The 14534-nt window shown below is 50.0% G+C and overlaps 1 protein-coding gene and 1 pseudogene across 5 annotated transcripts in view; one reads left to right on the top strand and one right to left on the bottom strand.

Moving 5' to 3' along the window:
• Positions 1–14534, top strand: part of PLA2G6 (phospholipase A2 group VI) — a 58273-nt gene that overhangs the window by 19281 nt on the left and 24458 nt on the right. For all 5 annotated transcript variants that reach the window (XM_028115531.2, XM_028115532.2, XM_028115527.2 and 2 more), the window contains 5 exons: positions 6374–6589; positions 7363–7546; positions 9322–9509; positions 11950–12046; positions 13157–13339. In XM_028115531.2, the coding sequence (XP_027971332.1) occupies positions 6374–6589; positions 7363–7546; positions 9322–9509; positions 11950–12046; positions 13157–13339 (868 nt within the window). The remainder of the gene's footprint in view (positions 1–6373; positions 6590–7362; positions 7547–9321; positions 9510–11949; positions 12047–13156; positions 13340–14534) is intronic.
• LOC114218423 (small ribosomal subunit protein uS5 pseudogene) lies at positions 2299–3215 on the bottom strand (annotated as a pseudogene).

The following is a 14534-nucleotide window of genomic DNA, read 5'->3' as shown; positions in this document are numbered from 1 at the left end:
TTAAAAATGTCTAGTTTTAAAAAAAAATCTGTCAAGTTTGACTATATTTTGGAGCTTTATTATGAAGTGCATATTAATTTATAATTGCCATATTTTCCTAGTGGGTTGAAACTGTTATCATTATGAATTGTCCCTCTTTGTTTCCGGTAATACTTTTTACCTTAAACCCTACTTTGTCTCTTATCCAGATAGCTTCACCAGCTTTTTTTTTGGCTAGCATTATATTGTATTTATATATTTATATATAAAAATACGATATATTTATATGTAAATATATAAATACAATATAATAATATATATTATATTTATAATACATATTATGTATTTATATATAATTTCCTTATATTTTTAATCTTGTTAAGAGTATGGAGTTGTCTTTTCTTTCCCTCCTATTATCCTTGTCTCTCATTCCTTTTTTTTTTTTTTTTTTAAAGATTTTATTTATTTGACAGAGAGAGACACAGCGAGAGAGGAAACACAAGCAGGGGGAGCGGGAGAGGGAGAAGCAGGCTTCCCGCGGAGCAGGGAGCCCGATGCGGGCCTCGATCCCAGGACTCTGGAATCGCAGCCCCAGCCAAAGGCACATGCTTAATGACTGAGCCACCCAGGCGCCCCTTTTTAAATTTTTTAAAAAGGTTTTACTTATTTATTTGAGAGAGAGAGAGAAAAAGCACAAGCTGGGGGAGGGGCAGAGGGAGAGGGAGAAGCAGGCTGGGCGACGTGGGGCTCGATCCCAGGACCCTGGGATCATGACCTGAGCCGAAGGCCGACGCTTACCCATCTGAGCCACCCAGGCGCCCCTTGTCTCTTATTCCTTATATTTATTTGGAACATTTAGTTTATTTCTATTTAATATAATGCTGACATATTTGAGTCTAAATCTGTCATCTTGCTATTTTCTTTTTGTTGTTGTTCTACCTATTTTCTTTTCTTTTTTTTTTTTTAAAGATTTTGTTTATTTATCAAGAGACACAGTGAGAGAGAGAACACAAGCGGGGGAGAGGGAGAGGGAGAAGCAGGCTCCCCACTGAGCAGGGAGCCCGATATGGGGCTTGATCCCAGGACCCTGGGACCATGACCTGAGCCAAAGGCAGATGCTTAACGACTGCGCCACCCAGGCGCCCCTATTTTATTTTCTTTATTCCTTTCCTTTTGTCTTCTTAGGCATTGAGTTTTATTTTTGTTTTGTTTTTAAAAGATTTTATTTATTTATCCGAGAGAGAGAGAGAGAGATCATGAGCAGGGGGAGGGATAGAGGGAGAAGCAGACTCCCTGCTGAGCAAGGAACCTGATGCAGGACTCTACCCCAGGACCCTGGGATCATGATCTGAGCTGAAGGCAGACACTTAACTGACTGAGTCACCCAGGCGCCCTTATTTTTGTTTAGTTTTAGGTAGCTTTACTGAGATGCAACTTACCAAAAGAAGTGAAATTTACCAATTTGACATGTAGCATTTGATGAGTTTCAGTAAAGGTACACACCCACATGCCATCACCGCAGTCAAGACACAGAACAGTTCTGTGGTCTCCAAAATTCCTTCCCTGCTCCTTTGCAGTAAGTCCCCTGCACCCACCATAGCCCCTGGCAAACACTGTCTGCTTTTTATCACTACAGTTTTGCCTTCTAATCATACAGGATGCAGTCGTATGACTTTTTTTTTTTTCCAAGTACTGTAACGGTTTTGCAATTCATGATCAAGTGTTTTCTTATTATCCTATGTGTTCTCTCCCTGTCAGTTTGGAAGTTATGCATTCTTGTCATTCTCTTTTAGTGACAGCTGTTGGGGGACAGCTCTCCACGGGTTTCTCATGGGTCTGTATATCTTGCAAGCAGAGACACTGACTTCCTTTGTTCCAGGCTATCTTGACAAGGATGTTTGTATAGCCAGCAGCCTTAGAAGGTAGAGATCAGGTCTTTCCCTAGAGCAGAGGGGGAGGTTTGCTTACTCTGTTGTGTAATAAGAATCATATCATCCTTCAGAGCAAAGCTTCGGCAGATTTGCTTATTAACAATGGTAGAGGATTCAAGTTCCCTACACTCCGGGCTTCTCTCCGTCCTAGCACAACAAGGGCAGGTGTCACCTGGCCCTCTTCATGTCACCCTGTGGGATCTAGATCCCAGGGGATTGGCACAAATGCTCAAGCTGGCCACTGCTGTTGCTGTGAGCAATAAACTGTCCTTTGTCTTTGATCCAGGAATCTTGTTTCTTCTGCCAGCACCCATGAAACTGTGTCAGGCTAACTTGTTAGTTTGCAAGTAGAGCAAAAACTGAAACCCTTCACAGTTCTTTTTTTTTTTTTTTAACAACCTTTAGTTCACTTTATTTTTCTTGTATAAAACTAGGTGGTGGCCACAGCTGGAGCCTGGGTCCTCTGCATGGAGACTCTGGTGTGGGTCTTCACAAGATGGTCAGTGAATTCCTGATATGGAGACTTGGTGAACACCGTCTCCTTCCAGAGGTCAGGGGTGAGATAGCTGTAAGTCTTGGAGATGGCATCAAAAGTAGCCTTAGCGAAGTTCCCCAGCGTGGCAGTGCAGCCTCTGGCTGAAGTGTAGCAGTCGTCGATACCGGCCATCATCAGTAGCTTCTTGGGCACAGGGACTGAAACAATGCCAGTGCCTCTGGGGGGGGGGGGATGAGACGCACCAGCACAGAGCCACAGCGGCCAGTCACCTTGCATGGGACAGTGTGAGCCTTGCCGATCTTGTTCCCCCAGTAGCCTTGCCTCACGGGGACGATGGAAAGCTTGGCCAGGATGATGGCCCCACGGATGGCAGTGGCGACCTCCTTGGAGCACTTGACACCCAGGCCGACGTGTCCGTTGTAATCTCCGATGGCAACAAACGCCTTGAACCTGGTCTGCTGGCCAGCACGGGTCTGCTTTTGCACAGGCATGATCTTCAGAACCTCATCCTTGAGGGATGCTCCCAGAAAGAAATCAATGATCTCAGATTCCTTGATAGGCAGAGAGAAGATAGATCTCCTCTAGGGACTTGATCTTCATGTCCTTGACCAGGCGGCCCAGCTTGGTGACGGGGATCCACTCCTTGTCCTCGGCCTTGCCTCCACGAGCTCCACGGCCTCGACCCCTGCCCCGACCACGGCCGCAACTGCGGCCCCGGATGCTGCTGCCGAAGCCTCCGCGGAAGCCGCCGCGGCCTCCCATTCCAGGGCCCAGGGCCGCAGCACCGGCGTCATCCGCCATTTGGTGTTCTCTCGGAGTCCCTTCACAGTTCTCGATAGAACCCAAGAGATTGTAACACACATCCTTGGCCTTACTGAAGTGTAATTGGTATGTTAGTGTCTTCCAGAACAGTAAATGAGTCTTAGAACTTTTTAACCCTTTATTTCCAGGCTTCTATGCTATATATATATATATATATACACACACACACACATATATATTTTTTAATTCTATTTTTATTTTAAACCCAACAAGACATTATGCCACCAATTTTTATTTAGATTCACCCACATACTTGCCATTTTCATGGTATTTTATTTTTTTCCTGTATCTCAGACCATCCATATGGGATCAAGTTCCTTCTACCCGAAGAAAATCCTTTTATATCTTCTATCATGTAGGTCTACTAATGACTAAGCCTTTTCTCTCTTTCTCTTTGTGTGACTAGTGAAATTTTTTTAAAAACATCTTACTTATTTATTTTAAGTAATCTCTGCATCCAGCGTGGGGCTCAAATTCACGACTCCAAGATCAAGCGTCGCACACCCTACCGATTGAGCCAGCCAGGTGCCCCTGACTAGTGAAATGTTTTGCTTTCAACTTCATACTTAAAGGGAAGTGTGCTGGGTACAGAATTCTCATTGGTGTTTATTTTCTTTTAGCTCTTTAAGAATGTCATTCCGTTATCTCTGTTTTCCACTGCTGAGTAGCTGGCTGTCAGTCTTTGAAGATAACTTTTTCCTATGCTATTTTTAGTATTTTTCTTCACGTGTTGTTTATAGCCTTTGTAATATGGTACATGTGTCAGTTATTGCTGTGTTTCAGTATGTTGACCGATATGTGTCATCCTCAGTTACTGCTACATAACAAACTACCCCAAAACTCTACAGCTTAAAACAACGATCAGGGTGCCTGGGTGGCTCAGTTGGTTGGGCGACTGCCTTCGGCTCAGGTCATGATCCTGGAGTCCCGGGATCGAGTCCCACATCGGGCTCCCTGCTCAGAGGGGAGTCTGCTTCTCCCTCTGACCCTCTTCCCTCTCGTCTCTCTGTCTCTCATTCTCTCTCTCTCAAATAAATAAATAAAATCTTTAACCCGCAATTGGGTGATGTTGCTGACCACATTCTTTTTTTTTTTTTAATTTTTTTTAAAGATTTGATGTATTTATTTGACAGAGAGAGACACAGTGAGCAAGAGAGGGAACACAAGCAGGGGGAGTGGGAGAGGGAGAAGCAGACTTCCCTGCGGAGCAGGGAGCCCGATGTGGGGATCTTTTTAAAGATTTTATTTATTTATTTGAAAGAGAGAGAATGAGAGACAGAGAGAGAGAGAGAGCACATGGGGGGGGGTAGGGTCAGAGGGAGAAGCAGACTCCCTGCTGAGCAGGGAGCCTGATGCGGGACTCGATCCCAGGACTCCAGGATCATGACCTGAGCCAAAGGCAGTTGCTTAACCAACTGAGCCACCCAGGAGCCCCTCAAATAAATAAATAAAATCTTAAACAAACAAACAAAAAAACGATCAATCACTTGGCCCACAAATCTGTAATTTGAGCAGAGCCCAGTGGGAAAAGCTCTCTTCTGCTCTACATGGCATGAGCCGGGGTGGCTGGACTGCAGGATCCACTTCTAAGATGACTCACTCATAACCGGCAAGTTGCTGCTGGCTGTTGGCTGGTAGTTCGTCCAGGGCTACGGGTCCAGGACCAAGAGTCGTCCCTGTGGGTTGTGTCAGTTTCCCCATGGCATGATAGCCAGGTCTCAAGAGAAAAGAGGTGGAAGCTTCCAGTCTCTTAAAGCCTTCGTCCAGAAACTAGGGCAGCATTACCTCTGCCCTATTCTTTTGGTAAAGCAGTTGCAGAGCCAGATGAAAGGGTAAAGAGACATCATGGGATAATGATAAGAGACATCATGTCTCAATGGGAGCAGTGTCAAAGAATTTGGGGGCCATGTTTTAAAACCCACAAGGTCCCTAAGTGTGGATTTCTATTTGTGTGTGTGTGTGTGTGCAGGAAGGCTCATAGATATTTGCAATCACTATGACATTTTTTTTCCATCAATTTTGAAAAGTTCACAGACATTAACTCTTCAAATATGGCTTCTCTCCAGTTCTCTTTCTCTCCTGCTTTGGTAGCTCCACTTATATGTATGGTAAATCTTTTTGTTATATATTCTATGTCTTTTGTCTACTTTCCTGCATTTTCCATCCTTTGGCTCCCCAGGCTCTAATCTGTTTCCTCTTTTCTGGCCTGTCTTCCTGTTCACTAGATTTCTCTTCAGCATTGTTCAGTCTGCTTTTATACCTGGCCACTGGGTTCTTCATTTCAGCAATTGTATTTTTTAATGCTGCAATTTCCATTTTTAAAATGGATTCAAGTTCTTTGCCCCAATTCTAAGTCTTCCTTTTTATCCTCTTAAATATTATCACATTTATTTTATTTTCTTAAGTAAGCTCTGTGCCCAATGTGGGGCTTGAACTCATGACCCTGAGATCAAGAGTCACATGCTCTACTGACTGAGCCACCCAGGTGCCCCTATCACAGTTATTTTAAAGTCTGTGTCAGATGACTTCGGTATTTGCAGCCCCTTACCTACAGATCTGTTTCCATCATACATTATTTCTGTTGGTTTTCTTTCACATCATGTAGTATCTCCTTCTGTGCTTGGTGAGTTTTGATCCCAGAACCCTGGGATCATGACCTGAGCCGAAGGCAGATGCTTAACGACTGAACCACCCAGGCGCCCCTTAATATTGCATCTTAATGGTTGCATAATATTCCATCACATAGCTGTGCCACCATTTATATCATATTCTACTGCTGGACATTTAAATTATACACTTAATTACTTCCTATGGTGTGCGAGGGCCGGGGACTTGAGGCTGGGGCTCTCAGATGTCATAATCAAGTTAGAAAGTGGATATGACAGGGCTTTGTTAAAATAAAATTTAAAAGCACCATGAGATGGTATAAAAAAATGGAAAAGAAAATATTTTTAAATAAAAATAAAATCCATTTGGAGGTGGGTGTGTGAGTGTGTGCGTGTGCGCGCGTGTGCATGCGGTGGGAAGGGGAGTCCAGCTGAAGTGGGTCCCTGCATGGCCAGAGGCAGGCAGCGACCTGTGTACGGGGGGGCCCAAGGCTTCTGTTCATTTCTGTGTGTCTTCCTCCCATGTCCCGGCTCCACAGACTCTTCCAGCTAGAGACAGAGGCAGATGCCCTCGTGAACTTTCAGCACTATTCTTCGCAGCTGCCGCCCTTCTACGAGAGCTCCAGCCACGTCCTACACGTGGAGGTCCTGCAGCAGTTGACCGACCTCATCCGCAACCACCCCAGCTGGTCGGTGGCCCACTTGGCGGTGGAGTTAGGGATCCGAGAGTGTTTCCACCACAGCCGCATCATCAGGTGGGCCAGGAGGGACAGTGCATGTGCCTGTGTGTGTGGATGGGTGGGGCCTGGGTCAGTCACTCAGTCCTGCCTCAGTTTCCCTCTGTAAAGCCGAAAGTTGCCCAGCACCTTGGATGTGATCTGTGCTAGGTCGCTTCGCTGGAGAGAGCTGAAGAGGCCTCAGGTCCTTGTGTGTCCTTCCAAAGATCTGGCTGCTCCCTCTCTCATGTTGTCCTTCAGCCAATGCTTATGTCAGTAGATGTGCCCCCGAGAGGGGACTGTGTGGGCCCTGCTGCAATGTTCTGGCTCACCCACTTGCCCTGAGGTGGCCACAGCATGGCTCAGCCCCCAGGCCCCAGGCTCAGAATTCCTCACTGCCCTTTATAGTTTCCAGGCCTGTTCTTGGACATCGTGGGGATTAACCTCCCCCAGGCCCTGTCCCTTTCCTAGGGCGGGCATTATTGTTATTCTTTTATAGATAAGGATATTGAAGCCCAAAAAGGTTAACTGAACTGCCTGAGGTTGATGAGATTTCAGCATTCTGCCCCGTTCTGTGCCACCCCACCACCGACTTCTGGCTGGCAGGGCCCTAGGACCCCTCCCTCGTACGGGCGTGCAAGTAAACGACTGTTAAAATCACATCAGTCCGAAATAAATTGTGAGCCAGCCCTGAGTTTGAACCAGCCAGCCCGAGCATGGCAGGAATGCTCTTGAGCCCCTAGCCCACTTCCCTCTGCAGCCCCTGAGTTTCTCAGCACCCTTCCCTCCTTGTGCCCACCCCACCCCTGCAGCTGCGCCAATAACAGGGAGAATGAGGAGGGCTGCACCCCCCTGCACCTGGCCTGCCGCAAGGGTGACGGGGAGATCCTGGTGGAGCTGGTGCAGTACTGCCATGCCCAGATAGACGTCACGGACAACAATGGGGAGACAGCCTTTCATTATGCTGTCCAGGGTGACAATGCCCAGGTGCTGCAGGTGAGCAGCGGGGGGCGGGTTGGGGATGACCGGAGCTTGTCCCCACTTGTCCCCAGCTCCTTCCTGGAGGGCGTCCCCTCCCCTCCCCCACTTCCTTCTTCATGCTTGTCAAGGAGACACATCCTCAGCTACTGGGCTCTGATCTGACAACCCTAGGGAGGTCCCCCAACCCAGCAAACTAAACTGGAGGCCCAGTCCAGCCAAGCAGTTCGGTTCGGCTTGTCCCGAGCACCTACTGAGCCCGACCCTGGGCTAGGTGAATTCATTTTGCGCCCTGCCCGGACAGGCGTATGGTTCAGTGGGACTTGAGCTTAGCTTTTTACAGGAACTCAAAACTCCATCCGGCTCCTCTAGACATTTGCCTCAGACATACCCCCCCTGTTAAATGTTTGATTATTGGGCTGATAAATGAAAATAAAAATCATAGGCAAGTAGATGGAGTGATGTCATTAAACTTTATGTATTGGATGGAAAAGACAGAATACCAGATAGGATTTTATTGCGCAGAGTTAGAAGATTCTTTTAAATGTTATATTCTTCTCTGCCCTGGCATCAGAAAGGAACGACATTGTTCCCGAAAATATACGTTCGTGTCGTATGATTGTGCAGAGGAAAGGGACTTCCACGTGCTCTGGTGAACTCCATCCTTCCTGAGAGCCAGTTCCGTGCCCAGCACTGTGCCCCACAAGACCTGCCTCTGTGCAGACAGCAGGCACACACTCAACTGTCCTTTGTCGTGGGCTGGTCTCATGTCTGGCCCTGTACTGAGTGTTGTGTGTTCCAGTTAATTCTCAAAACAGCCTCTCTGGGGAGAGGTCATGATCCTCCTCTCGTTGCCAAATAAACTGAGGTTCCATGAGGTTAAAGAAACGTGCCCAGGGAGGGGCAGAGCTGTGAGCAGTGGGGCTGGCCCTGGAGTCGAGCCTCTTTGCCGTGTCCCCAGCCTGTTGACAGGCCCAGCGAGGTTCCCTGGGTGCACAGGAGTTGTAGTTAACCTAGGGAGACAGCACTCGGCCACAAGTGAGGAAATGAAACCTCCTGGCTTTCTTTGTAATATTGGTTTGTTTGTTTGTTTGTTTCAGTGCAAAAGGTCTTTTTATTAAAGCATAGGACGGGGCCCATGGGCAGAAAGAGCTGCCTGTTTGTTTTTCTTTTTAATTGAAAAAATAATATGTGAACCTAGCAAAAAGAAATTCAAGCAGGAGGGGTGCCTGGGTGGCTCAGTCATTAAGCATCTGCCTTCGGCTCAGGTCATGAGCCCAGGGTCCTGGGATCGAGCCCCACATCGGGCCCCTTGCGCAGCAGAGAGCCTGCTTCTCCCTCTCCCACTCCGCCTGCTTGTGTTCCCTCTTTCACTGTGTCTCTCTCTGTCAAGTAAATAGATAAAATCTTAAAAAAAAAAAAAAAGAAATTCAAGCAGGAGAGACGAAAATACGATGAAAGTACACAATGAAAAGCAGGAATCGCTCCCACCCAGACCCCCAGTGCCCATCCGAACCAACAACCTCTATTCAGGTTTCTTGGTTGGGAAGTTTTTCATATGAGCCAAGCTGTGCCAGACCAGCCCCCAGCCAACCCTGGCACAGTCGGCATCCTGTTTTCCTGCAAACCTCCTTTCTCTGTTGCTTCCCTTAATGTCCCTACCGTGTTCTCACAGAGTCAGACTTCCCTTCCCTTCAAGTGGGTGCAGGAGACTGGCACGGAGGGTGTCAGGGACGGTCATGCGGGGGCTTGTGTTTGTCCGGCCCCAGCCCACCCCAGTGTCCCGCTGTCAGCTCCTAGGGAAGAACGCATCAGCTGGCCTGAACCAGGTGAACAACCAGGGACAGACTCCGCTGCACCTGGCCTGCCAGATGGGGAAGCAGGAGATGGTCCGCGTGCTGCTCCTTTGCAATGCTCGGTGCAACATCATGGGGTCCGCTGGCTACCCCATCCACACGGCCATGAAGTTCTCCCATAAGGGGTAAGACCTCACTCCCGCGCCTGGCTGGCTGGGCCTCTGGCTCCCACAGCTCTTCTCACGCCCAGGTGAGCACTGGCCTCCACAGGCTCATTAGATGCGTTTCCGATACTTGTGCCAAGGACTGGCCTGGCCCAAACAAGGTACTTGATGAATGTGTAGTGGATGTGAATCTCAGTCCAGAAAGTTAGCTGTGCAAAGAGTAGAATTTTAAAATGTTTTCTGTAATGCACCTTAATTTCTGGCCAGGAACCTCCCTCTACCAGACTAGAGAAGAACAAGTCTTCCCCGGGGTCCCCCCTTTCCACCTCCCCCAGGTGGTCCTCCTGTGCCAGAGTCACACGCAGCCCCAAGGAGGGCTGGGTGCTAGAGGATGGGTCCTCTTCCGTCTAGGTCCACCAGCCTGATCTGAACCCCTTCATGGCTACAGCGCTGCTCTGTGGCTTCGCAGATTCCTGGCTTGAAGCCCAGGAATGCTTGGCGAGGTGGCCCAGAGCCCCTTCTGCCTAGATGTGTCCATCCTTCCAAGCTGGTGGTGCTGCTGGGACGCAGGTACCAGGCCCATGCCTTGGGGAGATCTGGACCACTCTCGCATTTCTTCCCTTCTCCCCAGACCTGGGAAACCCTGGTCTCAGGAAAATTCTCCATGTGAAGTGTGTGCGTGTATGTGTGTGTATAGGGCGGGGGGGTGTGTGATTAAAGAGATGAAAGGGTGCCTGGGTGGTGTAGTCGGTTGGGCATCCAACTCTTGGTTTCAGCTTGGGTCATGATCTCAGGGTGATGAGATTGAGCCCTGTGTCAGGCTCTGTCTGCAGCGTGGAGTTGGCTTCAGATTCTCTCTCTCTCCTCCCTGCCCCTCCTGCTTGTGCATGCTCTCTCTTGCTAAAATAAATAAATCTTAAGAGAGAGAGAGAGAGAGAGAGAGATGAATATCTCAAAACATGCCCGGTGGGAACGGTATCTAGAATGACTGACTGACGGAATGAAGGGGTCAGTTGGTCCCTCTGTCTGGGCGCTGTGCTAAGTGCTGGCCTTAAAGAGACGGGCCCGGACAGGAGACACAGAAGTCACTGGGTCCTTCTAGGCTGTGTGCTGGACAGGCAGGGGAAGCGCACAGAGGGCGGCACATGCGTGGGGGGCAAGCCTTTCCCTCCCGCAGGTTTTCCCTTTTTCTGGAGTCTTCTGGAGTCTGCGCCCACCTTGCCGGCCCCGCTGCCATGGCTATCCCCTCAAAGGTCTAGTCCAAGCTTGGGCCAGCCTACCTTTCCGTGATCCTCTGCAGCACAGCCAAGATGGACTAGAATGTTCAGGAAGACTTGACCAAATGGTTGGAGACAGTACCAACACCCTCATCCCCAGTAGTCATTGTTCCCTGATTGCAGGTTGCAACCCAAATGGGCACAAGTGATGGCTGATGCTTTTTTATCCCCAAGAGGTGGCATGGCAGCCCTGTTCTGGCTCAGCTCCGGCCACCCCAAGCTTTCCTGTCCAGGGGCCTGGTATTGCCTGGCTCGCTCGTTCCTTAGACACCTCTAGCCACATTCCCCTCTGCCCCCGCCGGGCCTCCCCCCATGGGGCTGGTACATATCACAAGGGATCATACACGGAAGATGATGCGAGTGGCCTCACACTGTGGGCATGCCCTACACAGCCCCACATGGCCGCATCTTCCCAGGGCCCCAACGGGGACATCCCTCTGCCACCATGTGGTAACCAACACGGCTATACTCTAGAAAATCTCAAGCGTTAGGGTTACAGAGAGGTCCCATCCCAGCTCCAATTTGGGAGCCCCTTTGCTATTTATGTCAACTCAGCTGACCTTTATAGAGCCCGGTTTGGGCCTGGGACTTGACTTTCACTTTGCAAAATGTTTCAAGGTTTATTAGTGTTGTAGTGTATATCAGAATTCCCTTCCCCCCCCTTTTTTTTAAGATTTCATTTATTTATTTGACAGAGAGAGAGAGGGAGGGTGCACACAGAAGCAGGGGGAGCAGCAGAGGAAGAGGGAGAAGCAGACTTCCCACTGAGCAGGGAGCCCGATGCGGGGCTCGATCCCTCCTCTCCTTTAATCCCCACCAGTCCAGTGAGGACGATGCCCGTGTTGGAGATGGGTTCAGCCACTTGCCAGACAGAGATCACCAGGGAGGAAGCTGGTTACCCAGGCCTGCCTGACTCTAAGGCCAGCACCAGTGAGAGTGATCATTGCTGAATCAGGGAAGACTTCCTGGGGGTGGGGGCTTGAGCTAGGCCTGTGGGGGCCCCGGATACCCTTGACATACCATAGCATACATGCTGGTTGGTTCTGTTGCAAAACCATCAGAAATTTGCAGAAACTCTCCTTCACCAGGAGATGAAGCCCCAAGTCATGGCCTTTTCCAGCCCCAGGCCACCTCCCTCCACCCCCACAGCCTTCTATACTGCCCGATGGCTCCTTTCTCCCTAGGTGTGCTGAAATGATCATAAGCATGGACAGCAACCAGATCCACAGCAAAGACCCTCGCTACGGAGCCAGCCCCCTCCACTGGGCCAAGACCGCTGAGGTAGGCAGCCTGAGGGTGAGTGGTGGGTGGGCAGGGGGCAGAGTCCCAGAGCCCCCTCTTCCTCAGCTGCCTGCAGGAAGGCGGTTCCTAAGATGACTCCGGGGATGGCGTCGTGGGGGTTGATCTCTTAGTGGTCCTGCAGGGGGAGATGCCATAGATGACATCCCGGTGTTGTTCTGTTGCTCACTGGCACAGTGACAAGGCCCCTCTGTGGTTTCTTTGTGTATGAATGGGGCGTCCTACAGGCTGCTTTCGGAGGTGTGAAGTCAGCAAGGTAATGTGTGAGAAAAGTCTTTGTAACTTGTCAAGCAGAAGGTGGTGTGATGCTCTGGCTGGGCGGCTTTCCGGGAGGCCTTCCCTAAGCCAAGCTCTGCCCCCCCCCCCCCCCCCCCGCCCCGGGGAGGATGGAGGCCTCTGGTGTCTCACTGCCAGGAAGCAGAGCTCAGCAGTGCACTGGGTGCCCCAGAGACTGGCCTGTTCTTAAACGTGATGGGCCAGAAGGGAGGAGATTGCCAACCTCTGCCGGGCACCTTCTCCCTGCCAGTGGCTAGACACCAAGTCAGGTCCTTTCATGTATGTTTTGTCGTTCATTGTCACCACTCTGTGAAGAAGGCCCTTCTCTCACAGAAGAGAAAACTGGGTGCAGGGGGTACGGTGACCCACCCAAGCTCAGAGGACTGGGATGAAGTGGGGTTGAGCTTTGGGCACAGGACTGGTGAGCTCCAAAGGCCAGGCTCCCCGGGGCTGCCGGGAATAGGGGTGTGTGTTGCCCAGGTCAGGGAGGGGTCAGACCTTTGCAGGTTCCCAGGGAAGGTCGCAGGGAGTGGAGCAGTTCTGGGAGTTTGCAGAGATGCATGGGGTCCTGTTAACTCCAGGGAAGAACCCAGAAGCCCCTTAAATCAGTCAGTATATCTTCAGCCTTTTGTCCTCTACTTCTGGGGTGCTGATAGCCTGGGCCAAGGTCTAGGGCCACCCCCAGAACTGGGGCCTGCCACCTGAGTTCTTGTGGCTGGAGCTTTCCAGAAGCTCAATTCCTGAGGGATTCTCAGGGAGGAGGTGGCGGCAGCCGGGTGTCCCCACCCACTCTGGCAAGGACCCTGTCTCCCGCAGATGGCCCGCATGCTGCTGAAACGGGGCTGCGACGTGAACAGCACCAGCTGCACAGGGTACACGGCCCTGCACGTGGCCGTGATGCGCAACCGCTTCGACTGTGTCATGGTGTTGCTGACCTACGGGGCCAACGCTGATGCCCGCGGGGAGCATGGCAACACCCCGCTGCACCTGGCCATGTCGGTGAGCCCACCGTCCGCATCCGGCAGAGCCCATGGGGGGTGGGGCACCTGCCCCTCACTCCCCTCCTGCAGTGCCCTCTTTCTCCCCCCTCCCCCGCCCGCTCCTGAGAATCTTACCTCAGCTTAGACCCTGCCTTCTCCCTCAGGAACCTTCCATGTCCCCCTCAGCCCCAAATACCACCTCCTTCCTCTGCGCTGCAGTCCCTCTCCCTCTTGTGCTCCCCATTTGACAAGGGCATGGGGTGAGAGGGGCAGTACAGCCCCAACTGACCTGACCCGCCGTGGCCTTGGGCAAGTCACCTCTGTCAGCCTTGATTTCCTTATCTGGAAACCGGGGGTGTCGGCACCCACCAGGCAGAGCTGTCGAGAGGAGTGAGTGACGGACCGTTGGTAACCGCTGGAGCATCCCTGAGATGTCAGCACCCACCCCCCACCGTTGCATTATTCGGGGAAATACTCATCTGCATATTGTTCCTCCCTCCTGGGTGGGACTCCAAACTCCTCGAAGGCAGGGTCTGCTTATACATCTTGGTGGCTCACAGTAGGTGTTGGCCACGGTTTTGGGTTTATTTTAGAGCATAGTTCCTGCCCTTAAAGCCCCTCCAGTGTGGATAGACAACTAGAGTATGAACATTTTAAATGCAGGGGAAGGGATGTTATTCATCACCGATGTGTGTGTATGTGTTCTGTATTCCGTAGCAATAGCATGTATACATAAGTATGTTCAGCAGATCTCCAAGGGATGGCATTGGAGAGGCATCTGGGACTCTAAAAGATGTAGGTTGAGGACACACTCAAAGACATCCTGTTTTATACTAAAGGCCAGAACCGTGGTGGAGACACTGTTGCCTGGGAGGTGGAAACTAAATAAAACCATGGCCATTTTCAGCACGGAAGGAGCTCTTAGAATTATCTAGTTCATCCGTTCTCAAAAGTTTGGGTCTATGTGGTCCCTTTATACTCTTTAAAAAATAGTTATTGAAGATCCCAAAGATTTTCCATTTATTTGGGTTTTATCTATATTTACTAGATTGGAGATTAAAAATAAGAAATTTTCGAAGTATTAATTCATTTAAAAATAACAATTCACCAACCACAGTCTAACCTCAATAAGTAACATTTTTTTTTGGAGAATGAGTTTTGTTTTTGTTTTTTATAAGATTATTATTTATTTGAGACAGAGAGAGAGAGAGAGA

The sequence above is a fragment of the Eumetopias jubatus genome, unplaced genomic scaffold, assembly GCF_037043125.1.
Source record: "Eumetopias jubatus isolate StellerSeaLion01/CBP00866 unplaced genomic scaffold, mEumJub1_p1.0 scaffold_8, whole genome shotgun sequence".
NCBI lineage: Eukaryota > Metazoa > Chordata > Mammalia > Carnivora > Otariidae > Eumetopias > Eumetopias jubatus.
This window is presented reverse-complemented; position numbering and strand designations above follow the sequence as displayed.